General features: G+C 43.1%; 2 protein-coding genes across 3 annotated transcripts in view; one reads left to right on the top strand and one right to left on the bottom strand.

The window, feature by feature from the left end:
• Nucleotides 1-62: 62 nt before the first annotated feature.
• Nucleotides 63-24,749, bottom strand: EXOSC3 (exosome component 3). Of its 2 annotated transcripts, XM_032306650.1 has the most exons (5): nt 24,680-24,749; nt 5,455-6,103; nt 4,341-4,490; nt 1,625-1,776; nt 63-504 (listed from the first exon to the last, which is right to left on the bottom strand). In XM_032306650.1, exons 2-5 carry the CDS (start codon nt 5,779-5,781, stop codon nt 303-305), a joined length of 831 nt encoding a protein of 276 aa, XP_032162541.1. In that variant the 5' UTR covers nt 5,782-6,103; nt 24,680-24,749; the 3' UTR covers nt 63-302. The 2 variants fall into 2 exon arrangements, with proteins under 2 accessions (XP_032162541.1, XP_032162540.1); XM_032306649.1 differs by lacking the exon at nt 24,680-24,749 and having other exon boundaries at nt 5,455-6,141.
• DCAF10 (DDB1 and CUL4 associated factor 10) overlaps nt 24,113-24,768 on the top strand; it is a 47,290-nt gene continuing 46,634 nt past the window's right edge. The window contains exon 1 of the mRNA XM_032306638.1: nt 24,113-24,768. Within this exon, the coding sequence (XP_032162529.1) occupies nt 24,218-24,768 (551 nt within the window). The 5' untranslated portion in view covers nt 24,113-24,217.

Below are 24,768 nucleotides of genomic sequence, written 5' to 3'. Positions count from 1 at the left end.
CAGTGTATTATAAAAGCTGCACTTCAGCAAACCTAAAGGAATTAACAGCAAAAAAACCCATAATATTTTTAGTAAACTTTATTGTAAAGAAAAAAATACATCATTATTATATAATGATTTTTCTCACCCACAAGAACATGGGTGGCAACTAGTAACATTTTTATAAAAATAAGGACTTTGATAAGACAATATGTACATTCACATTTTGTCTTCTGAACATTTAATGAGGAGAGGTTCCCCTGAAAAAATTTTCCCCAGGAAACCCATAGTCTCTTGGGTCAACTGACCCATAAAAATTCCATCTAACTTTCTGCCAATCTGGAGAAGATCTGTTTTCTTTGATCTGCTGTCATGTGTTCACAAGCTTCTAAAATGTTTGCCAAAATTAAGGTCTGCTGAATGGTTTTTGCCTTAACCCATATTCTTCCATTCATCCCAAATACTATTTCCAGTGGGTAGAGTTTTCCCACTTCCTGTAGGATTTCACAGTCTGGAGCCAGGAGCCTGGTGAGGAGATGGAAAGAAAACTAAATTTAAGAAAGTGGTAGGGTGTGACCCAACTCTCCTTTAAAAGAAGACTCCTAGTTTCTGGACAGTTCTCCACAGTTATTCAAAATCCCACCCTCATCCAAAAACAAGGCACATGACTTTGCTGCCCCCTTTCATCCAATCACACTTGGGATGTATTAATTCATCTTTTATATACCTATTTGTGAAATACTGTAAGTCACAACAATGGGTTCTATCCTCTACAAAGAAATCAAACTCCCTGTGTCACCAACTTGACAAAAAATGTATAAAATTCTTCCCATATACTGTCAGAGCACCTTTTTTCTAGGCTTAAGAATCACAGCTTTATTATCATCTTTGGTTCTAAAAGAACAGTTTAAGCTTCTTTTCCTGACCATGTAAGTTATTCCCTGGTATTAAATTCAGTACTTGGAGAGAAGCATTGACTTTCAAACTACAAGGGTGCTGCTTGGCTAATAACATGCTTCTCTGTCTTAAATTAATTGTCCAAATCAGCAGAATAAGTAAGAAAGAGAGGATCCAACACTGAGCTCTGAGGCTCAGGGGCTCTAGGAGTAAAGTTCTTTCATAGGGCACAGCTTTTGGTAGGTAAAGGTCTAACTACCTAACAGAATCTACCTCTGGGAACTATTAAATCTAACAGGACAGAATAGCAGGAGCCTTATGTGAATGTATACAAAAGCTTTTAGAGCACATCAGCCCACCTGCATTTGACCCCCATTACTAGAAAAACCTGGTCATTTTGTCCAATTGTAAATTGCATCTGTATGTAAATAACTTAAGAGGAGGAAATGCCAGTTTTCATATTTGGATTGAGTATAACAGCTATAAGGAACAGCAGACTTTCTGAGAGAGAAGCCCAGACTCCATACATATCAACACAAAAACTATACCACCAGATACATGTGAATTTAATGTATTCACATGAAGAGAGAATGGGACTAAATGCATGCGTTTGTAACTGTGCTAAGAATGGACACTGATTTTTAACTTTGAGGACGTTCAGACATTTTTACAAAGAATCCCCAAAGATGAGTCAACTTTCCAAGAAGGTAAAATTATAAAAGAAGATAGGCGAACCAGAAGGACTTACTTTCTAATTAAGCCCAAAGTCACTTTAAAAAGCAGACCATCCTGTCCAATCACACCCATTCCACTGGCTCGTCCACAGCTGTCAATACAGACCATCTCCGGTTCCATATCTTTATTAGCAACCACAAATTGGCCATAGATGAGATCTCCAACCTAAAATGATAATTTGAAAACAGTTCATTTCCTCTCAGCAAATCACAACCCCCCCCCCTTTTTTGGTAAGATTTTATTTATTTGAGAGAGTGCATGAGCGGGGGTGGGGGTGGGGTGGAGAAGCAGACTCCCCACTGAGCAGGGAGCCCGACTTGGGGTTCCATCCCAGGACCCTGAGATCATGACCTGAGCCAAAGGCAGATGCTTAACTGACTGAGCCACCTAGGCGCCTCTCCGCAAATCATTCTATGGTGCTGCTACGGTTCCTTCTCATAGGCAGCAATGCCAACCCTTGATATTTCTGCAGCTAACTGACCAACTATCCTCCAGAATACCCACACTCTGGAGTTGAGTCTTTAAAAAACGCAACATGAAGGGATGCCTGGGTGGTTCAGTAGATTAAGCATCTGACTTTCGCTTGGGTCATGATCATGGTGTCCTGGGACTGAGTTCCACATCTGGCTCCTTGCTCAGCAGGGAAACTGCTTCTCTGGCCTGCCGCTCTTCCCACTTGTGCTCAGGCTCTCTCTCACAAATAAAATCTGTTAAAAATAATAATAATAATAAGGCAACATTAAGATGTGTACCCTCTTCAAACTGGGAGCTATCTCAAAGATAACATCCTCTAGGGTTATACCATCTGATATAGTAACCATTACCCACATGTAGTTATTTAAACTTCTATTTTAATTAATTAAAATTAGATATTTGAAATTCAGTTCCTCAATTGCATTAGCCATATTTCAAGAGCTCAACAGCTACATGTGGCTAGTGACTACCATAACCAGTGAGTGTGGATGTAAAACACCAGCATTACAGAAAGTTCTAGAAGACAGCACTATCCTAGGGAATTACAGAAGATTGGAAACTCTTGGCATGCAAATTTTTCAAAGTAAAATGAACAATGGTAATTCACTGATACTTCATGCAAAACTTAAAAAACTCAGATGGGGTGCCAGTGGCTCAGTCAGTTAAGCACCCAACTCTTGATTTTGGTTCAAGTTATGATCTCAGGGTTGTGAGATCGAGTCCCAGAGGACTCTTGCCCTCAGTGTAAGATCTGCTTGAGAGTCTCCCTCTCCCCACTTTCTCTTGCTCTCAAAGAAATAAACACTTAAGAGCTGAACTTCAAAATGATGAAACAAAAGGAAGAGAGGAGAGAGAACTTGTTCTGTTCTGTATCTATTATTCCTTGATGACTAGCAACTAAAGAGAAACAAAAACATTCTTTGTATTTCAGAAGCATTTGGTCTTGGAGGACACTGGGGATATACATATAAATAACAAAGTTCAGGGGCACCTGGATGGCTCCGTGTGTTAAAGCCTCTGCCTTTTGGCTCAGGTCATGATCCCAGGTTCCTGGCTCTCTGCTCAGTGCGGAGCCTGCTTTCCCCCCCCACCCCTGCCTGTTTCTCTGCCTACTTGTGTGCCTACTTGTGATCTCTGTCAAATAAATAAATAAAATCTTTAAGAATAAATAAATAAATAAATATATGTGTATATATATATATATATATATATATATATGTATATAAGAAAGTTCATTTAAGACTTTGTAAGTGCTAAAGTTATAAGAAAGGTGACTGTAGATGAAGAATGGTTTTACAATGGTGGTGGTGTTTACCCTTGTTATCAAAAAATGAGCATGTGTTCCAAAGGCTAAGGGGAAAAAGCAATCCAGATAGAGGCAACAGCATGAGGAAAGGTACAAGAGCAGGGACTTAGGAATTCAGTAGTGCTACTGAATAGTTCAGGAAGGGGGACAGTTCAAGCATGGCTACATAGAAGATATAATTACAGATGGGGGAAAGACTTCTGGAATATAATGCCAATAAAATCTGTAGGCTTCAAAGAAACTTAACTTTTCTTTTCTTTTTTTTTGAGAAAGGGAATTGTTTGAGACTGTTAGCTCTCAAAAGCCTGGATGGAAGAACAAAAGTGTACAAGCAAGGATGTTAATGAGGTCACTGACCAAGTCTGGTCAAGAAGTAGCTAAGGTCTGGGGGTGCCTGTGTGGCTCAGTAGGTTAAGCTGATGCCTTCAGCTCAGGTCATTATCTTAGGGTCCTAGGATCGAGCCTCAAATCGGGTTTCCTGCTCGGGAGAAATTCCACTTCTCCCTTTCCCTCTGACTGTCCCCCTGCTCGTGCTCATGCTTTCTTTCTCTCTCAAAAGTTGTGAGATGCCAGTCCCAGGACTTAACATTCAGGCTGCATGGCTGGCTGATATGGTGATCTGCACTGCTTACCCCTCCTACCTCCCCAAGCCTATGGCTTACTTGTCCAGTGAATATGGACATAACAGATAACAACAGAGGGAAGAAATATAACCTTTCAACTCAGTAGACATGAAACCACCCCCAGGATAGCCAATGTAAAGTAAGTATGTGACTCTGGTTCCAGGGCTAGAGCACTGGAAGGAACTTGTGGAGCCTGAAGTGATTACACAGATGTTCAGAGATCACACCAACTGGGAAAATAGGTCATGCTTAGGAGACAATTCAGGCAGGCTTCTGGATATTGTTATACTTTTCCTATTTTTGAAACCAAAGGCTCCCATCATTACCTGCACATTGGGTCTGTTTCTTTTAGTTGCACCTTCAAATGCCAAGTAAGACAAAGATGCTGGTTCACTCCCTCCAACATCCACTTTGAATATATCTCCAGATTTAGCTGTCACTATGCCAATCACATGGTCTCCTTTCACTGGGACATACTACAGAAGAAAACAGAATGAAGAAACAGCCATAAATGATAATCATTTCCAAGATATCTTGGACGGTATCTTCAGGAAGTTCTTAGTGGTTACTTTACTGTCATTAGAGTTATTTAGAATATTTTTAAATTTAAGCTTACAAATTAATACAAATAACAACAAATCTGATCATATGTTACTCTCAGTAAAACAATCACATCATTAACTCTCTTTACAGCTTTAATACTCTGTTCATTTCAGCCAGTATTCCCATACGTCTTGCATTCTTATCAGAAAGTCCCTAGGGGGGCGCCTGGGTGGCTCAGTGGGTTAAGCCGCTGCCTTCGGCTCAGGTCATGATCTCAGGGTCCTGGGATCGAGTCCCGCATTGGGCTCTCTGCTCAGCAGGGAGCCTGCTTCCCTCTCTCTCTCTGCCTGCCTCTCCATCTACTTGTGATTTCTGTCAAATAAATAAATAAATAAAATCTTTAAAAAAGAAAGAAAGAAAGAAAGTCCCTAGGGCTTCTGTTGGCGTAGTAAGTCCAGTCGTACAGGGGATCCTACAACCGAAGAAGCTTATTTCACTGTTAGACAGTTTTTCCCATATTAAAGTCCTTATTCTAAGAGAAATTTAACTCCCTGGAACATCCACTCACTGAGTCTGGATTTCTGCCGTTTGGGACTCCAAAAAATAGGTCTGGTGCTCCCTGGCCTTTGAGATTTTGAATGAATGACCGTATTTTACAATCCTTAAACTCTTACACGCCAAGATTTCTAGTCTCCTTTCTCTCCTGGTCGCCCTTCTCAGGCTACGTTTGTTTCATTTGTTCACAGTGCTCTCTAAAGGGGATAGAGGAGGGCACGGTGGCTCTAGACTAGCATTAACAAAGAGGTCCACGCCCCACCCCACCCCCGGCGCCCGCCGCTTCCCAGAGCGAGGATATCACTCCAACAGCCATACCACCTCTCCAGAGTCCCAACTCACCCGTTTCTGCTGTGAGTCCACCCAGTAAACGCCACCGCCACTGCTGCCGCCGCCGGGCTCCTTGTGACGGAGGCGGCCGCACTTGGTGACCAGCAGGCGGTCGCCACTGCGCCGCAAGCCCGGGCCGCACACAACGCGTCCCCGGGAGCGCGTCCCCGCATTCAGGCGCAGCGGTCGCTCCCCAGCACCTCCTGGGCCTTCAGCGTCCTCCTGCTCGGGCAACAGCAGTTCCTCACCCGGGAGTACCACCTGATCTAGCATGGTGCGCGCCGCCCGCGCCCGGTCTCCCGCAACGGATTCGGTCGTAACACCCCCCACCTCAGCCATATCGGGAGCCACCAAACGCAATTTTCAGCTTCCGCTTCCGGCCCCACGTCCAATCGCCAGCCTGCTCACGGCTTTCCGTTTCCGGTAGTAGGGACCTATCGGTGTGGAACCCACGTCTGTGAAACGTGCTCGGTGTGCGCTGGGGTTCTACCGAGTTGATTGTGATTATGACTCTCGCCCGTCTCCCGTCTCGCAGCCTTTCTGCAGAACAGTACGAGAACCGCGGCTTAAGGCGGTGGCAGATCCCTCACTTCTGCTGTCTCGTATTGCATCGCAGGATTCTAAGACGCTCCAACGTATGATTCCGTGGGAACTTTGAGGACTGAGCAGAGGGGTTTGGGGATTGAGCCTTTCCTTCCGACTGCGCCCTAAGAAGGAAAAGTATTTTCTTTTCTCAAAATAAAACCTTTTTTTTTTTTTTTTTTTGGTGTTTGCTAGAGAAGATATCTATTCACATTGTGTAAAACAAACAGAAGAATACAAAGAAAATAAAACGTGTTAGTCTTGCCCCCCATTTGTCTCCTACTAGGCTGTGAGCTAGTTCACTTTTTACCCCAGGGTCTAACACCTAAATAGGTAGTACCTGATGAATGAATGCATATTAACATTTTGCTGTGTATTTCTCTGCAGACTTTCCCCCCTGAAAATATACACATACACATGAGCATTTCCACATAATTGAGCTACCCCTACATTGCCTGGGGAAATCAGTAACTGCAATTAAAGTCTTCCGGCTACATTCCCTGAGCTGCATTCCCTGAACCACGCTAGTTGCCCAATTCCAATGGAATTCTATGAATTCCAGATTCACAGCACATCAGGGCTGCTCTTACTTGAAATCCCTGTTTTCCTTTGTACACTAGCATCTCCAGTTAGGGCTTGGTCAGATTCCGCAGGAGAGTTGACTGTTTCTGGGGACTGGGAGGCCCTGGCTTTGCCTATCTCTTTGACGCTCTGGCTTTCCAACATGAATTTTTAAATTTGAGGGACGTTTAAGACAGATCATCTCTAACTTACCTTACAAATTGGGGAAAATGCTGGCGAGCCAACTGAGTAAGACAGTATTAAGAGAACAACTGAAACGTAGCTTTTGCTCTTTTGCAGTCAGATTGTTGTAGGAGACTATCTTGATCGGTTACCCTGACAGGAGGGATGATGCAGATTTTTTTCCCTCCTCCCTACTTCGACCCAGCTCTATAGGACCTACAAACAGTTAGGTATCCGATGACCAACAACGCCTGAATCGTGGCTGGTCCAAGGCCATGCCCAAAGTCGGCTCAGTGGCCTCCGGTCTGGGCCAAGCAGAGAGAGGGGTCGGGAAATGATCCCAGGATTGTCCCTTGCACACACCATGCTGATAGAGAAATCTTTGGGAAAGAGTTGGCCCAAAGCTGGCAAAGGAGGCCTTTAAAGCCCACCACCTTTTGGGGGCGGCACGTGAATACCGCCTGGTTCATTCCCAAGTAAACAAAAGAAACCTGAGGTCCAGAGGTGGGCAGTCGCTGGGAGACCGGAAGCTGGGGCCGGAAGGGGCAGGCCTCAGCTCCAAGGGGCGGGTGCAGACAGCTGGGCGCGCGGGAACGTCGCCTTTCCTTTGAGCCGCGTGCTGTGTTGTGAATGTGCTTCGCTGTTTCGGTGCCCTGCGGCAGCTGGTGAGTAAAAGTGCATGGCAGGGCTTGGCGTGGCGGTCAGGGCCTGGGGATTGCGGAGGTCAGCCAGCGTGCGGGGGAGTGGAGAGCCGCGGCCTTCGGCGAGTGTGGGAAGGCCTTAACGCTCCTTGCTGTCACTTTCGCGACTTGAGGTTCAACCCCAGGGTCTGGTTGGGTCGCGGTTACGAAGTTCACATTTCCCAACGGTGCGTGCTGCTGTTTCTGGATGCAGAAGTGGTCGTGGGGCTGGGGAATGCAGAGGAGGCTGGGCTATGCAGTTAATGCAGGCCCTTTCGGGTGGAGAGCAAGCTTAGCTGTGGGCCCCAGCGTCAGGGCTTCCCATAAAATGGGCCCAGGTGGAATAGGCCCATTCCTGTTTGGAGACGGCCCTCACAGAGCCGAGCTCTAAGGGTGGTGGTGCCCTCAATTGCTTGTGGCGCACACCTCCCCACCTTCAGGATTTTCTAACGCAAAATTACCAGATTGATGTTTGGAAAGGTTGGGCTGGACCGGAGCCTTCCAGAGGAGTTCCCAAAACTTCCTCTTTAGAAATCTTTGCACATTGAGAAGTGTTGTTTTTCTTTGTCGACGGGTGAAATTAGGCGGTTTTGTTTAGTTTTTTTAAGTAGGGTCCAAGCTGGGTGGTGGCTTGGACTAGACCCTAAGATCAAGACCTGAGGCGAGGGTGCCTGGGTGGTTCAGTCAGTTAAAACTCCAACACTTAATTGTGGCTCAAGTCATGATTTTAGGATCCTGTAATCCAACCCTGCCTGGGACTCCCTGCTTGATGGGGGGGGGGGGGTCCTGCTTCTCCCTCTGCCTCTCCCCCAACCCCAACTAGTGTACTCTCTCTCAGTCTCATACATACATACGTACCAAAAACAAAAACAAAACTAAACTAAACTAAAACTAAAAAAAAAAAAAGACCTGAGATTAATAGTTGGACACTCAATCCATTGAACCACCCAGGCACCAGGCGGGGGCTGGGGGAGGGGTTGTTTTTTCCTCTCAATCAGTAACACTAGTTGAGAATTTGTTCTGAGTCAGGAAATGAGCTGAGGAGGCAACTGAATCATGGCCCCTGCCCTGGAGGAGTTTGCTCTCTCCATATGAAAATATCAAGGGTTATCGTGGCTGTGACAATCTGATTAGGGTGTCAGTCCCAAGGGTAGAGAGGATGAAATGGTTACCACCTCTGTGGGGAGGAGGATGTCCCAAAGAATGTGTTATTTGAGTGAACCTTTAAGATTCTTTTAGTCTTAGGGCACCTGGGTGACTCAGTGGGTTAAAGCCTCTGCCTTCAGCTCAGGTCCTGATCTCAGGGTCCTGGGATCAAGCCCCACATCAGGCTCTCTGCTCAGCAGGGAGCCCGCTTCCCCCTCTCTCTCTGCCTGCCTCTCTGCCTACTCGTGATCTCTGTTAAATAAATAAATAAAATCTTTTTAAAAAAAGATTTTTTTTAGTCTTTTTCAAATTAAAAATGAACTACATGCTGATTTAATACAGAAATTGAGAAGCCATGTAAGTATTGTTAGTGTCTTTCTTCAAGTAAAGAATTTAATTGTATTTATAACTTACAAGTGAATCTTCTTGCTACCAGTGTTTTTAATCACAAATAATCATGGCAAGCAAAAACTAAGGAGAGCTTTAAAGAGTATGAGAATTGTTGATGTAAGGAACAGCCATTATGCGTAGTAATGAGATAGCACATCTGAATAAGTCTCTTCCTGCTCCTGACTGAGATCTTGTTGGAGAGGACATGGTCATGTCTCCTTAAATAGTAAGAAGTCACTGGGAACCTGTGCCATTGGAACTTACTTAGAAATCCACCCTCCAGGGGTGCTTGGGTGTCTCGATTAAGTATGCAGCTCAGGTCAAGATCTTAGGGTCCTGGGATCAGCCCCAAGTCAGGTTCTGTGCTCAGCAGAAAATGTGCTTCTCTTTCTCTCTCCCCCTGCACGCCTGCCCCAGCTCCTGTGCTCACACACTCTCTCTGTCTCTCTCTAAAATAAATCTTGAAAAGAAATCCACCCTCCAGAACTTGCTGGAACTACTAGGGTTCTTTTGAAAGCTATTCATGGGGGACTATCTCTTGGAAGTCTCTGTTACAAAACTGCCTATTAGGGCGCTAGGGAAAACTGCTGGCTGCTGGGTGCTTCTGGCCACCAAGAGAAGCAGGAGCGAATGCTGGAGAAGCTGCCATGCTGCAGGAATATACCAGAATAAATACTGGAGCCAGTAAGCAAACCCTGTTCCTCCTGAAATGCTTCTTCAGGGCCATCTACCTACAAAACTTGTCTTTATGTTAGATAGCAAAGAAATAATGTTTTAAAGACTCAGATCCATTTCTCAGTGCAGTAAGGGTGAGTTTAGAGCACTGTGGCAGTACACTGATAACTGGCTCGTAGACTCATGAAGCTGTATGATCAGCAGACTTGTCAGTAACAGCGATAAGGTAGACTCCACCCAGATTCAGATGGCTTCCTTGACAAATTCTACCAAACATTTAAAGAATACCCATTCTTCACAAATTCTTTCCAAAAAAAAGAAGAGGAAGTAATGCATATCAACTCATTCTATATGAGGCCAGGATTATCCTGGTATCAAAACCAAAGATACACTGGTAAAGAAGACTACAGATCAATATCTCTTATGCATATAGACACAAAATCCTCAACAAAATACAAGCAAACTGAATCCAGCATTATATAAAAAGGATTATACACTATAACCAAATGGGAATTATCCAAAGAATGTAAACATTTGAAATCAATTAGCATATCATACCAAAGGACAAAACCACATTATCATCTGAAAAGATAAAAGTATTTTTAAAAGTTCAACATCCTATCATGATGGAAACACTCAATAAACTAGGATTAGAAGGGAACCCCTTCAGCCTAATACAGGGCATCTACAAAAACCCACAGCTAATATCCTACTTAGTAGTGAAAGGCTGAAAGCTTTCTCCCTAAGATCAGGAAGAAAAGGATGTCTGCTCTCTGCACTTCTGTTCAACATTGTACTGGAGGTTCTATCTGAAACAGTTCAGCAAGAAAAAAAATAAAAGGTATCCAGACTGGAAGGAAGGAAGAAGTAAAACTATTTCTTTTTGCAGGTGATATGAGCTGATATGTAGAAAACCCTAAGGAATCCATTAAAAAAAGCTGTTAGAACTAACAAATGAGGGCACCTAGGTGGCTCAGTGGGTTAAAGCCTCTGCCTTCAGCTCGGGTCATGATCCCAGAGTCCTGGGATGGAGCCTCACATTGGGTTCTCTGCTCAGCAAGGAGCCTGCTTCCTCCTCTCTCTGCCTGCTTGTGATCTCTGTCAAATAAATAAAGTCTTTAAAAAAAAAAAAAGATAAAATAAAAGAACTAACAAATGAGTTCAGCAAGGTTGCTACATTCAAGAACAATATATAAAAATCAGTTGCATTTCTATATACTTGGAAAACTGAAGTAAGCCAGTAATTCCATTTATAGTAGCATCAAGGAAAATAAAACATTTGGGAATAAATTTAACAAAAATACTAACCTTAAACTCTGGAAATTACAAAACATTATTGAAAGAAATTAAATATCTTAATAATTGGAAAGGTACCTCTTATTCATGGGTCAGAAGATTTAATATTGTTAAGATAATAGTACTCCCTAAATTAATAAACAGATTCAAAGTAATCCCTGTCAAAATCCCTACTGTCTTCATTGCAGAAATTGACGAACTGATCTTAAAATTAATATGGAAATTCAAGAGATCCAGAATAGCAAAAACAAGTAAACAGACAAAAAATACATGAGAATCAGAACAAAGTTGGAGAACTTATACTTGTGGTTTTAAATCCTACTACAAGGCATTTTAAGTCTTACTATAAGGCAGTCATAAGGATAGACACAGATCAAGGAAAAATATTTGGAACATAGAAGTAAACCTTCACATTTGTGAGCAACTGATTTTCGATAAGGGTGCTGAGATAATTCATTTGAGGAAAGAAAAGTATTTCAATAAATGGTGTTGGGACAGCTGGATATCCACACACAACATGACGAATAAACTCTTAGAAGAAAACATGTAAGTTTTTGTGACCTTGGATTTGGCAGTGGTTTCTTAGATATGTTACCACCAAAAGCACAAATACCCGAAGGGGAAAATAAAATCAGACATTATCAAAATTAGAAGCTCTTCTGCTTCAAAGTCACCATTAAGAAAGTGAACACAGGGGCACTTGGGTGGCGCAGTTGGTTAAGGGTCCAACTCTTGATTTTGCCTGAGGTCATGATCTCAGGGTTGTGAGCTCAAGCCCCATGTCCAGCTCCACACTGAGGGTAGAACCTGCTTAAGATTGTCTTTCTCCATGATTGCCTGGGTAGCTCAGTCAGTTAAGTGTCTGCCTTTGGCTCAGGTCATGATCCCAGAGTCCTGGGATGGAGCCCCACATCGGGCTGCCTGCTCAGTTGGAGGCCTGCTTCTCCCTCTCTCATTCCCCCTGCTTGTTGTGTTGCCTCTCTTGCTGGCTGTCTCTGTCAAATAAATAAAATCTTTAGGAAAGCCTATGTCTCCACAAAATCTGCATGTGAATGTTCATAGAAGATTTTTCTTAATAGTCAAAAAGCTCAAACAATGTAAATAACCATCAGCTGATGAATGGATAAACAAAATGTGGCATATCTATATAATGGAATAGTACTCAATTCTTTAAAAAAAGAACAAAAGATATTGAGAAGTGCTACAATATGTTTGAACCTAGAAAACAGTATGCTAATGAAAGAAACCAGATATAAAAGGTCACATATTATATGATTCAGTTTATATGAAATATCCAGCATAGAGACAGAAAGTTACCAGGGGCTGGGAGAGGGGAAAATGAAAGTTATTATCTAATGAGAACAGTGTCAGTTTGGGAAGATAAAAAGTGTTCTGGAGATAGACGGCGGTGGCAGTTGCATAGTGATAGTGTACTGAATGCCATGGAACTGTATGGCTAAAAATGGTTAAAATGGTAAATTTTATGTTTACCACAATAAAAGGAATACTTCCACAGAAGAAGTAGAGGGGTATATGAATCAAATGTGACAAACATCTAGTAATTGTTGCATCTGAATGATGGGCATAGGGTTGGTTTTTTCATTCTCTCTTGTTTGATATTTTTCATAATTGAAAAAGTAGTGTGAGATAGGCAAAATGGATACCTTCTTGGTGACAGTTCAGCATGGTGAAGAAAATAATGAAAAAAGTTATTACAAAATAAAAAACACAGCTTTCACCATTCCTTTCTTCTGCCTAAACTCTCCAGGGGGCATCATGTCAACTATAAGAAAAAAACCACGAGACTTTCTGTGACAGCTGGCCTCACCCGTCCCTCCCACCCTCCTCCCGCTTCTCTTTGACTTTCATTTCTTCTGAGTAACACCAAGTCACTTTTAATTATAAATATCTCACATATGTGCCCTGATCTGTGCCATCCTTCAAGCCATGTATGCCCTCCGCTTAAAATGCTTAATTTAACAAACCGATCTCCCTTTCCCTTCTTAACCTCACCTTCAAATCTGGGCTGGCTCTTGAGCTCCTCCAGGCAATATCTTCTGATCCTCATTTGGAGCTAACTGCCCCTTGTCTGTGTTTCCACAGCCCACTACCCATAATCTGTCACAGCAGGAAACACGATATTGAAACTGCCAAATGTAAATACATGCACACACACTTACCTAGAATGTAGTGTATCAAAAGGCATTGCATGAAAGTCTGATGGAGTTTCAGAACCAGAAAAAACTTTTAACTTAAACTTGCTAAATATTTCTTCAGCTTTATGAATATTTTATGTCACAGATTCTTTCAGGGATTACTTAACAGGCTTTTTCTCTAGGCTAAAAACAGTATGAGGAAAAACAGTAATATGAACACCCCCCCAAGAATTCACTCCTAATTTTCATTTAAATAATGTACATAAATGGTTCTAAAAGTCTACAAGCTTTCTTAAAAAGAATTTTTTTGAGTGTAGTTGACCCACAATGTTATGATAGTTTGAGATTTCAACAAAGGGATGCAATCCCAAGCTTATAGCTGTTTTTCTAAAAGCCTTGTGGAGGTAAAAGTCTTCAAGGCCTTTGGAAAAACAGCTGTGGTTGCCAGGACCTGGGGGAGGAGGGAAGTAGGAAAACTGTTGAATGGGTACAAAGTGGGAAGATGAAAAAAGTTCCTGTGGTTCCTCTCCAGAAGCAACCACCCTCACCTGCAGTTAATTTCATCAGAAAATAACTAGCCATTGTTTTGGGGGTGGAGGTGGGGATAGCAGCCTGGCGACTGGGTTGGGGGGCCAAGTGTGTACAGACATGGAGCTGTTCTGTGAGCCATCAGCCTTTTACAGTGGATAGCGACTGCTTTGAAGGGCTGAGCCTCCCACGGAGTCCAGCAAACAGGCTCACCTGTCTTCAGAAGGCCACCTGCGGCTCGTTCAGGTGGAGATTTACCTCCTCTCTACTAGTTACCACTTCTCTTTGCATTTTCTGTCTTAAAAACATTTGTTGAAAACATTCATCTGCTGTTGTCTGCTCTTCTGTTCTTACTGTCCGGTGGAGTATATCTTTTAAAAAAACTCCTTTACGGTCTAAGTGTATGACCAGTTCAGCATTGCACAGGCCATTTGTCTTTATATTAAGACAAGTCTGCTAGCACCAAATTCGTTGTCGTTCAAGTTGAGGAACTCAAAATCTCCTGTACACCTGGGCCAGGCTCTAGGCATTACTTGGTTGTCAGAGCCTTTGAACAGCTATAGAAAGGCACAGACATTAGCTCTTCTACTATGCTTGTGAAACTTTCCCCAAATCTCTCTCTAAAACCAAATGTGGTATTTCAGCTCCCCACCCTGCCAGTTACATGCAGCACTTTTAAAACTGCTTTAATGAGGTGTAATTTAGATGCTATAAATTTCACCCACTGTAAATGCACAGTTCATTGATTTTTAGTAGATTCATGAGCTGTGCAGCTATCACCAAAATTCAACATTTCGGTCACCCTAAAAATGTCCCTTATGCCTGTTTGTAATTAGTTCCCATTCCTACAGTAGCCCCATGGCTAATTTACTTTTTCTCTCTGGTGTGCCATATCTGGATATTTTGTGGGAGTGGAATCATACAATATGGAGATTTTTTTGTGTGTGGCTTCTTTCATTCAACATTACGTTTCTGAGGTCCATCTATGTTTGTAGCATGTATTACTAGTAAATCTTTCTTTTTTCTGCATAGTATTCTGTTGTATGTATACATCACATTTTGTTTATCCATTTACAATTTGTTGGTCTTTTGGGTTGTTTTCACTTTTCGGCTCTTATGACTAATGCTATTAACATTTGCATACAAGTCTTTCTGTGGATGTATGTGTTCATTTTTCTTGGGTGGGGTACTTAGGAGTGGAATTACTTGGGCATTTCCGTAATGACTAATGATGTTGAGGATCTTTTCATATGCTTAATGGGCTTTGTTTATCTTATTTGATGAAATAATCTATTTCAGATCTTCTGCCCATTTTTAAATTGTGCTGCCTGTCTTATTGAGTTATAAGATACTCTTAAATATATTCTAAATAGGGGCACTTCAGTGGCTCAGTTAAGCATCTGACTCTTGGTTTCAGCTCAGGTGGTGTTCTGGGGTCATGAGATGACGCCCCATATCAAACTCCAGGCTCAGCATGGAGTCTGCTTGAGATTATCTCTTCCCTCTGTCTCTCCTCCCACTCCTCTGCACAGTCTCTCTCAAGTAAATAAATAAATAAAATCTTTAAAAACATACATATATTCTGGATATAAGCCCTGTATCAGATACATGATTTACAATTTTTTTCCTTCCAGTGTGTGGCTTGTTTTTCATTTTTGTAACCGTATCTTTTGAAACATGTTTTTAATTTTAATGACATCAGTATTTTTACTAATTTTTGTTCCTGGGATGTGCTATACTGTGAAGACTGGTAGTGGAACCCAGCCTCTTTATTTTATTTTTTTTTCCAGTCTCTATATTTTAGAATCATGAAGTTTCTGATTTTTTACAAAGCAAAGTTTTAAACTGTAATTCACCAGTAAAAAGAACTGTCATTTATTCACTCACCTAAGAATGTCAAGTACTGTGTCCGTGTTCATACCTCGGATGCTTTCATAGTTGGCTTTTTTATCTTAAAGATTTTATTTATTTATTTGACACAGAGAGACATAGTGAGAGAGGGAACACATGCAAGGGGAGAGGGAAAGGGAGAAGCAGACCTTCTGCAGAGCAGGGAGCCCGACATGGGGCTCCATCCCAGGACCCTGGGATTATGACCTGAGCCCAGGGCTGACGCTTAATGACTGAACCATCCAGGCGCCCCGTAGTTAGGTTTTTAAGCTAACATTTGTAAATTGACAGCTTGCAGACTTTCGTATGTGTGTATATTTGTTCCACCGGTTTTTAAAAAATAATTTAAGTATAGCTTTTTATTTGTTATTATGGATGATTCCAAACACATAAAAGTTGTCACATTCCTATAATGAACTTAAATGTAGACAACTATGTAGCCTTTGTGGCCACCACTGTGCCCCATGTACACCCATGGGAAAAACAATTGAGTTAACACCCACTAATCAGATTTCACTTGAAAATTTTAGTTTCTGGTGAGTTAATCCAGAACCTCCAGTATGGGTTCAAAGATTGAATAATATATATATATTATATCGAATAATATCTCTTTTGGGTTGCTTTTATTTCAGTTTACTATCAAACCAGCAAATAAGCCATGCAGAGTGCCCAGAATCAAGGATAAGCCTGCCTTTCCACTGTCTCAGAGGTGTCTGACGTTCAGGGATGACTGCCAGAGCTTAGTGCCCAGTATAACTGTAAGGGGGCAGAGTGGCTCTTTTCTCAAAGTTCACCCATGGTCACATGAAGCACCTCCTTGCTGTGGTAGTACATAGTCCTGTTTCTTGCTGCTTCATTAGGCTAACAGCAGGCCTTGTTTTAAACTTCCACATTCATCTTCTTTTGAAGAGCAAATGGCATTACTGAGCTGACTTTCCCTCATGGTAGCTGAACCCGGCTGCCCGAGTGGAGAGAGATACAGTGGTTAATACTAAGTTAAGGTTCCAAGACAATGCCTACAAAACTACCAGTAAGCCCGGTATGGTGCTTTCCTCAAACGGAAGTTGTTCTTTTTAATAGTATTCTGGTTTTTCAGAGGTTCACAATGAAAATGTTTATAGGTGTTTAGGGGAAAAGGAGGACTAGACCTGAGATTGTAGAGTGACTTGGAGTTTAAGGGTTTTATTTTTTTAATTTATTTTAAAGATTATTGATTCAGAAGGGCGCGTGGGTGGCTCAGTGGTTTAAGCCTCTGCCTTTGGCTCGGGTCATGATCTCAGGGTCCTGGGATGGAGCCCTGCATTGGGTTCTCTGCTCAGCACGGAGCCTGCTTCCCCCACCCACACCCCCCCGCCCCGCGCCTGCATCTCTGCCTACTTGTGATCTCTCTCTGTCAAATAAATAAATAAAATCTTTAAAAAAAAGTCAGGGTTTGGATCCAGGGACCCAGGCTATCTGATTACACTCTTTCATAGGTAACCTGACCACACTGACCTTTCAGAAAAGTACCCATCTTAGAGCTTTGTGTGGCAAAAGACACAAAGGGGCTCCCCATTCAAATTTATGTGTTTGTTTCCTGTTCTTTAGAATATTGTTAGTTTTTGACATTTTTTAAAAATTTTATTTAATTATTTGACAGACAGAGATCACAAGTAGGCAGAGAGGCAGGTAGAGAGGAAGCAGCTCCCTGCCGAGCAGAGAACCCAATGGGGGGCTTGATCCCAGGACCCTGGGATCATGACCTGAGCCGAAGGCAGAGGCTTTAACCCACTGAGCCACGCAGGCGCCCCGTTTTTGACATTTTTTAAGTTAGACTTTTTTTTCAAGAGACAGGACTACAAAGCAGGAAGAACATAGACTTCGAGTCAGTTCTGTACTTGAACCCAGGATCAAACATTTATCTAACCTATGCAAATAATGTTACTTGGGCAACTACGCCCTCATATTGCCAACCTATGTCTGACACTAGTAGCTGATTACAGGATTGTCTCTTATTGAGCCCAGAATCCTTTTCATGATTGGTCAAGTTAGGGGATTTAGAATCAGTGGGAGTTGTAAAACCTATTTGCCCTCTTTCCTTTAGGCCCAGGTATACAGACTAGCCATCCAAGCCAGTCCTTCAGTAGCCCACCAAACCTGTCTTTCTCTTCCAGTCTCATCTTCACCTTGTGACAGATAGCTTTTCGGAAAAGTCGCCTGTGGTGATCCTGAACTTGGGCATTTATGAGAGCAGGAAGAGAAGTCCAAACCCATCAGCCATTACCCCACTCCCTATAAAAAGGACCTGCCTTTTGGACATGTAGAGTTTATAGAGGAGGTGGAAAAGAAGGTGAGATCCTCCCCTCTACAGAGAGTCGGCCAGTGCAGACTGTCAGCTGCAGCGGAAGCCCTGGAACTGGCTGCCTGGTCTGCTCAAGTTTTCCTGTGGACAGAGAACCTTCCTTTGGGCTCTAGTTGTATTCCAGTCAGGACACGGTGTTTTCCCTCTTAGGAACAGGCTTTTAGTTTGGGAACTCTTCTTTGTTACTCAGTCTTGTGCCCACTTGTGAGGTTTGTTATAGTTTCCTTTAGCACTATAATATGGTGTGGAGATAGACCCACTGAGATACATCCTAGCTGCTTAAACAAGTGTGAGAGGTGCCTTTTTTCTTCCTATAATTATATGTTGAAAAAATAAGAAAAATTAAGTGAGCAGAAAATTCAAAATTAATAAAAATTATCTGCTTCTACCCAGGTCAGCCACTGTTGGCATTTTGATGTGTTTTCTTCCTCATTTTCTTTGTGTATATCTATGTATGTAACTTTTTTTTTAAGTTTATTTCGTTGTTTAAGTAATCTCTACACCCAGTGTGGAGTTTGAACTCAAAATCCCAAAATCAAGAGTCACACACCCTGCTGACTGAGCCAGCCAGGTGCCCCATACATGTAACTTTTTTTAAATGAGATCATGTTAGCAAGGACATGCTCTAGGTCAAAGCATCATTATAATTAGTGGCTACACAATATAGTATTGTATAATAGAGCTGTTTTAATGTATTTCAGCAATCTCTCAGTCTTGGACATTTAGAACTTGTAACAGGTATTTATACATTTATATTTTTGAACATCCCTGAATTATTTCCTTAGGGTGCTTTTTAAAGCTGGTGCTCTATGTTGCCAAATTATAAGACCATTCTTCGAGCATAGACATTTGCTATAAGCTTCTATTTTTCAAACTTGGTGGCAGAACTTAGAGGATTTTTTCCCAAACAAAATCTTGTATAGAAATCCTTTATATAAAAAGAATAAAAACCTACCTGCTGTGGTGGGAAACGTTTAGAGCCCTCAGCCTCTCCCTCAGTACCATTCTCACTTGTCCATACCTCTCCACTTCCCCACCATTTCCCCAATTCCTTCCCCAGGCTGATAGATATGGTTCTTTATACTATGTCCTCTGGCCCAGTAATGAACTGTTAGCATCTGTTATCAGAGTGCTTTCAACTACCGGTAACAGAAAATCCAATCCAGTTGTTAACTGTAAGGACTGTTCAGTGTCTCACAGAACAAGAGATCCAGAGACAGGGTGATTTCTGGGTTGTTTAATCCAGTGGCTAAGTGATATAACAGAATGAGGTTCTTAGCATTTTTTTGGTTCTGTCTTCCTTGGTGTGATGACTCTGGGCTCATATTTGTCGCTTCTGGTCACTAGATGGCTATAGCAGCAGGAAACATCACATCTTTCCACAACTCTGAAAGGGGTTAGGAGAGTGTACCTCTTCCTTATATTCTCTTTGCAAGAGAAGAAAGCTCCCAGCTGATTTCCCCTTGTTTCTTATTGGGCAGGATGGTGTCACATGGCCATTCCTAGATCAGTCACTGAGAATTGGAAAAGAATAACCATAAGTGGTTTAGACCAATTAGGATTCACCCACTAGGGCTGGAGAAGGACTTAACCTTGCCGGGAACTGGTGGCAATTTGATATCTGAACAATATCCAGGTTCTGTTGTCAAGGGAGGAGGGAACAAATGGCTGTTGGGTAGCAGCCAATAGTTGCCTGCCATAACATCCCATTAAGAAATATATTGAAAACCCAAGTATAAATTCCAAGGCTGCCTCTTTTGGTATGGCCTTGGCCAAGTCACTCAACCTCTCTGGGCCTTCGTTTCCTTACTTGTAAATTGGAGATAGTGATATCTGCCTTACCTACCTTACAGAGTTGTGGAGAAGGTATATGAAAGAACTTAATAAAGTACTTTACTAATATCAAGGCTTCTTATTAATTTAATTTTTAGAAATGAGCACCAGGCACCTGGGTGGCTTAGTTGGTTAAGTTAAGACTCTTAGACTCTTAATCTCACAAAAAAACCCTGAGGGTTACCGGGGTAAGGCGGTTAGGGAGAGGGTGGTTGGATTATGGACATTGGGGAGGGTGTGTGCTGTGGTGAGTGCTGTGAAGTGTGTAAACATTTCAGCTTCACAGACCTGTACCCCTGGGGCTAATAATACATTATATGTTAATTTAAAAAATTAAAAATAAGTAAATAAATAAACTTCTGGGGCGCCTGAGTGGCTCAGTGGGTTAAGCCTCTGCCTTTGGCTTAGGTCATGATCTCAGGGTGCTGGGATGAAGCCCTGCTCTGGCTCTCTGCTCAATGGGGAACCTGCTCCCCGCCCACCCGCCCGCCTCTGCCTGCCTCTCTCTACTGTGATCTCTGCCTGTCAAATAAATAAATAATCTTTAAAAATAATAAAAATAAATGAACTTCTAAAAAAAAAGTTTCTGATTCTTAATCTCAACTCAGTTCTTGATCACAGGGTCATGAGTTCAAGCCCCATGTTGGGCTTCATGCTGGGTGTGGAGCCTACTTTAAAAAAAAAAAAAAAAAAAAAAGAAAAGAAAAATGAGCATCACCAGGCCTTCTGTGTAAAGGTAGGAAATCAGTAAAACCTAAATTCTAAGAAATGTCTTTTGGTTTAGTTATTCTCTGAGCTTTGGTTTCTTTGCCAATAAAATGGGGACAATAATAAAAATAGTGCTTCCTAGGATTTTTATAAGAAGATAAAATATGAAGAGATATAAATAAGAATATGAAACATTGAGCACATTCTTAGTACATGGTAGTTGCTTAGTGTCAGCTATTAATTTTGCAAATATTGTGTCTTGTTTGGATTAATTGGGGACAAAGGGATAATTATCTGAGCTTCTCTTGACTCATAAGAACAAGTATGGACTTGGGGTCCTTATGTACTTAAGAGTGTCTGAGTCTTGGATCTGAGATTTTTGGTGCTTTAAGTATTTAGAGGAGCAAGACATGCTTGTAATTGGAGTGAGCAAAGAAGACTTATTGGCAGAGGTGGGGCTGAGCCAGAGTTTCAGATTTATATTCCATTGGAAAGTTTATTTTGTCCTGACTTTGCCTCTTTATTCTAACTTTGGGTTTTCTCATTTTGTTAGACCTTTTGTTTTATTGGCTGTATTATGATGAACAGAGATTCTGCTTTTGACAGTATTCTCTTGCAGGTCCACGTGAACTGGAGAAAGTCTGACCTCCCTGCTCGGGAGAAGGCAGTGCTGGAGTTGGCACTTGCTATTTCCCAAGCTGATGACGTAACAGATGACCATTTCAAAAAGCTAGAGATGCATGGATTCAGTCAAGAAGATGCTTGGGATTATCACTGCCATTTTAGCTTTATTTGCCATGTCCAGCTGCCTTGCTCATTTTGTTGATCTTGTTCACAGCAAAGAATTGTGTTTGATGGGCAGAAACAATGATGTCAAAGATACCAAGAGTAAATCAGCTGCTGTTCCCAAAGTATAAAAGCCTAAACAGAAAGGTTTATGTTTGTATTCCAGGCATACTACGTTACTGGGGAAGTAATTGCTTAAAAACACCTAGTCATGGGTGCCTGGGTGGCTCAGTGGGTTAAAGCCTCTGCCTTTGGCTCAGGTCATGATCCCAGGGTCCTGGGATCGAGCCCCGAATCGGGCTCTCTGCTTAGCAGGGAGCCTGCTTCCTCCTCTCTATCTGCCTGCCTCTCTGCCTACTTGTGATCTCTGTCAAATAAATACAACAACAACAACAAAAAACATCTAGTCAGTGGATAGGGAAGAAAGTAAATGAATTTGCTCCCTGCCTGCTCAGTGAGATAGATCCTAAAGTGTTGGGAGTATCCAGGGACATGTGATACCTGGGCCTACGGGAAATGTTTGGCAGTTGTTTCCTTGTGTTGTGATCTAAAAGGAACATTAGGGCAAAGATGTTTAGAGGATGCTTTCCTGATGAACTGATATCTATGAAGTTGAGCTGTTGAAGTTGAGAATTTTTTAACATTTGAAAATAGTGTTACATAGAAATTGGTCTATATGGACTGTAATTTGCAGTCAGTTCCTTGTTAACACGACATGGTTGTATTTAAAGGCTCTCAAGGGGCGCCTGGGTGGCTCAGTGGGTTAGGCCTCTGCCTTCGGCCCAGGTCATGATTTCAGGGTCCTGGGATCAAGCCCCACATCAGGCTCTCTGCTCAGCGGGGAGCCTGCTTCCTCCTCTCTCTCTGCCTGTTGCTCTGTCTACTTGTGATTTCTTTCCCTCTGTCACATAAATAAATAAAATCTTAAAAATAAAGGCTCTCAAAGATAGTGGGTAAATAGGAGCAGTCAGAGTTAATCCATCTTTAGTGCCTTCTCAGTTAACTTACAGTAAATTTTTATTTTATTTGTTTATTTTGATGATGGGTTTGTTGTAAAGTCATGATCATCTCAATAGAATTTTAGTCCTTATGGTAATTTATTATTTTAGCTTTTAGCTCCCATTTTGAATAGAAGCATAAGAAAAAAAAAACCTTGGCATTACTGAATGTCTCATTCTGTGTTACAGCTGTGACTGTCTTTTTTGGTTATTTTCTTAAGAATAATTCTCATTATCTGATAGAGGTACATGCAAACCTACAAAATGTTTTGTCCCATTTGGCTTCCAGATTCTCTAAATTGTTAGTGAACATTCCTTAATCAGTTTTGGAACTATACTATGTTAATTTCAAATTGCCTCAACTGTGAAGTCTGATTTTCTTGAGGCAGCACAAAATTTCATTGCAGAGCTTGTGTTTTTCTGTTGGAATTACATCTTAAATACCTTGGAATATGTAACCTTTAAAAATTTTTATTTTACCTATTAAAAATTAATAATATTGGTGAATGGTCAGTGTTTTATAGAGCATAAAATTTCAGCTACTGGCCATAACTTCGGGGTCAAGCAGAGGACCTCTATTAAGTTTTTGTGGGGGCAACATGGAGAATATCTCCAGAGGAATGGCTGCTATTCTGAACTCAAGATGCTTGGTTCTTGCCCTTTTTTCATTCAGCTCATGGACTAGAGAGCTGAAGAACTATTAACTTTCCTGATGGGAAGACCTGCTGAATGTTCAGCCCTCTGAATCTCATTCCTTTACTGTAGAGATCCTTCAGATCTGTCCTCACAGGATAGCTCTTCCTGCAAAGATCCTCCAGGTTTATCCTCAGTTATCAGATGTCAGCTTTCTACAACATAGCTCTTGATCAAGGCCTAGAAGAATTTTCAGTTCTTCTATCTACCTTTCCTTGTATCTCAAGCTTTCCTTTATTGAAGACTCCTTCCCTTCCCAAGAACCACCCCAGATCCTGTTAACTCTTTTTTGTTTTTAAACAAACGAGTTCTGTATACTGATCTTTACCAGCAGTGGTGAAGGGCCTTGCATCTCTCATGCCCTCTGTGCCCTGCCAGGTACGTATAAGCAGGATTTGCCCTTGGGCTCTGTTGTTCCTAAGGTTGATTTGATTTAGGTCTCCAGCTCCACTCAGTGACTCCTCCTGCTGGATATATGCTCTTTCCTGAGGAGAGGAAGGAGCCTTATAAAATCTTGACCTACTGGCCAGGAGCTGGGAGTTGGACAGATACTTAGGGGGCACCAATAGACCCCATTTTCCAGGCTCTGTATAGACTTGGTGTTTATTTTTCCTTTATTTATTTATTTATTTTTAAAGATTTTTTTTATTTGCGAGAGAGCGAGCAGGGTGTAAGGGCAGAGAGAGAAACTAAAACCCACTCCCTGCTGAGCCCAGGGCCCAGGGAGGGGCTTGATCCCACCACCCTGAGATCATGACAGCTGAAATAGAGAGCCCCACACCTAACTGATTGAATCATCCAGGTGTCCCAGGCCTAGGCTTTTAGCACAGTAGTGAACCTGAGTCCTTAGACTTCCAGCCGGAGTAGGCAGTACACCTTGCCACTTACTTTGTGGGCCCTGCACATAGTATGGTAACTTCTAACCCCTTTTGACCTTAGTCTTAGTTGGGGATAACATTATCATAGTTCACCCCTTTAACTCTTCAGGCCCACTCGTCCCCAGGCACGCAGTTACGATGACTCACAACTTCCGACTGTCCCAGGAGTGCCCGAATGGTGCCACCGCCCCGTGCAGCTCGAGCCCTGGGCATTCTCCAGGGCGCTCAAATACAGCTGGTCATTGCCGGTCAAGGTCCCTCTGGGATAAAGCCTCCGCGGTGGGCGGTGTCCCCGCTTTCGCGGTCCCCAACGGATGGTAGCCAAGGGCGGCGCGTGTTTCCCAGCCGGCGGGGTTAGGCGGTCGCACGCCGGAAGTGGCGGCTGGAGCGGGAGAGCTGAGGTGTCGGCCGGCGGGGCTGCGGCCGGGAGCGGGGGGCGGGTGCGTTGGTCATGTTTACCTTCGGGCCCGGTAGTCCCGAAGGGGATGGGACGGCCGGAACGGGGGATGAGGAGCCTGCACCCCGTGCGGGGCAGGTGGCAGCCACCGGGCCGCTCCCCTCCCCGCCCGCGCCGCCGCAGCCCGGGGCTGACGCAGCCCCTCCCCCGTCGCCCTCCCGGAGCCCTCGCCGCCCCGGAGCACCCTCGCTGCCCCAGCCCGCGCGCTCTGGGGAGCTCGGTCCGCCTGGAGCTCTAGACTCCTCAGCTGCTTCCGCCCAGGGAGAGCTGTCACCACCCTCCCCGCCGCGCCGGCGACCCGGGCCAGACTGCAGGGCCGGGAGCCGGGGCCGCCACGGCCTCGGCGCCGGCCTTGGTGGCCCCGGAGCCCGGCTGTTCGGGTGGCTGAGAGAGCGCAGCCTGGGCCGCGGACTGTTCGTGGACCCGGCGCGGGACAATTTCCGCACCATGACTAACCTCTATGGTTCCATCCATCCCGCGGACTCGGTGTACCTCAGCACCCGCACCCACGGCGCGGTCTTCAACCTCGAGTACTCGCCCGACGG

The sequence above is a fragment of the Mustela erminea genome, chromosome 12 (genome assembly GCF_009829155.1).
Source record: "Mustela erminea isolate mMusErm1 chromosome 12, mMusErm1.Pri, whole genome shotgun sequence".
In the NCBI taxonomy this organism is placed as follows: domain Eukaryota; kingdom Metazoa; phylum Chordata; class Mammalia; order Carnivora; family Mustelidae; genus Mustela; species Mustela erminea.
This window is presented reverse-complemented; position numbering and strand designations above follow the sequence as displayed.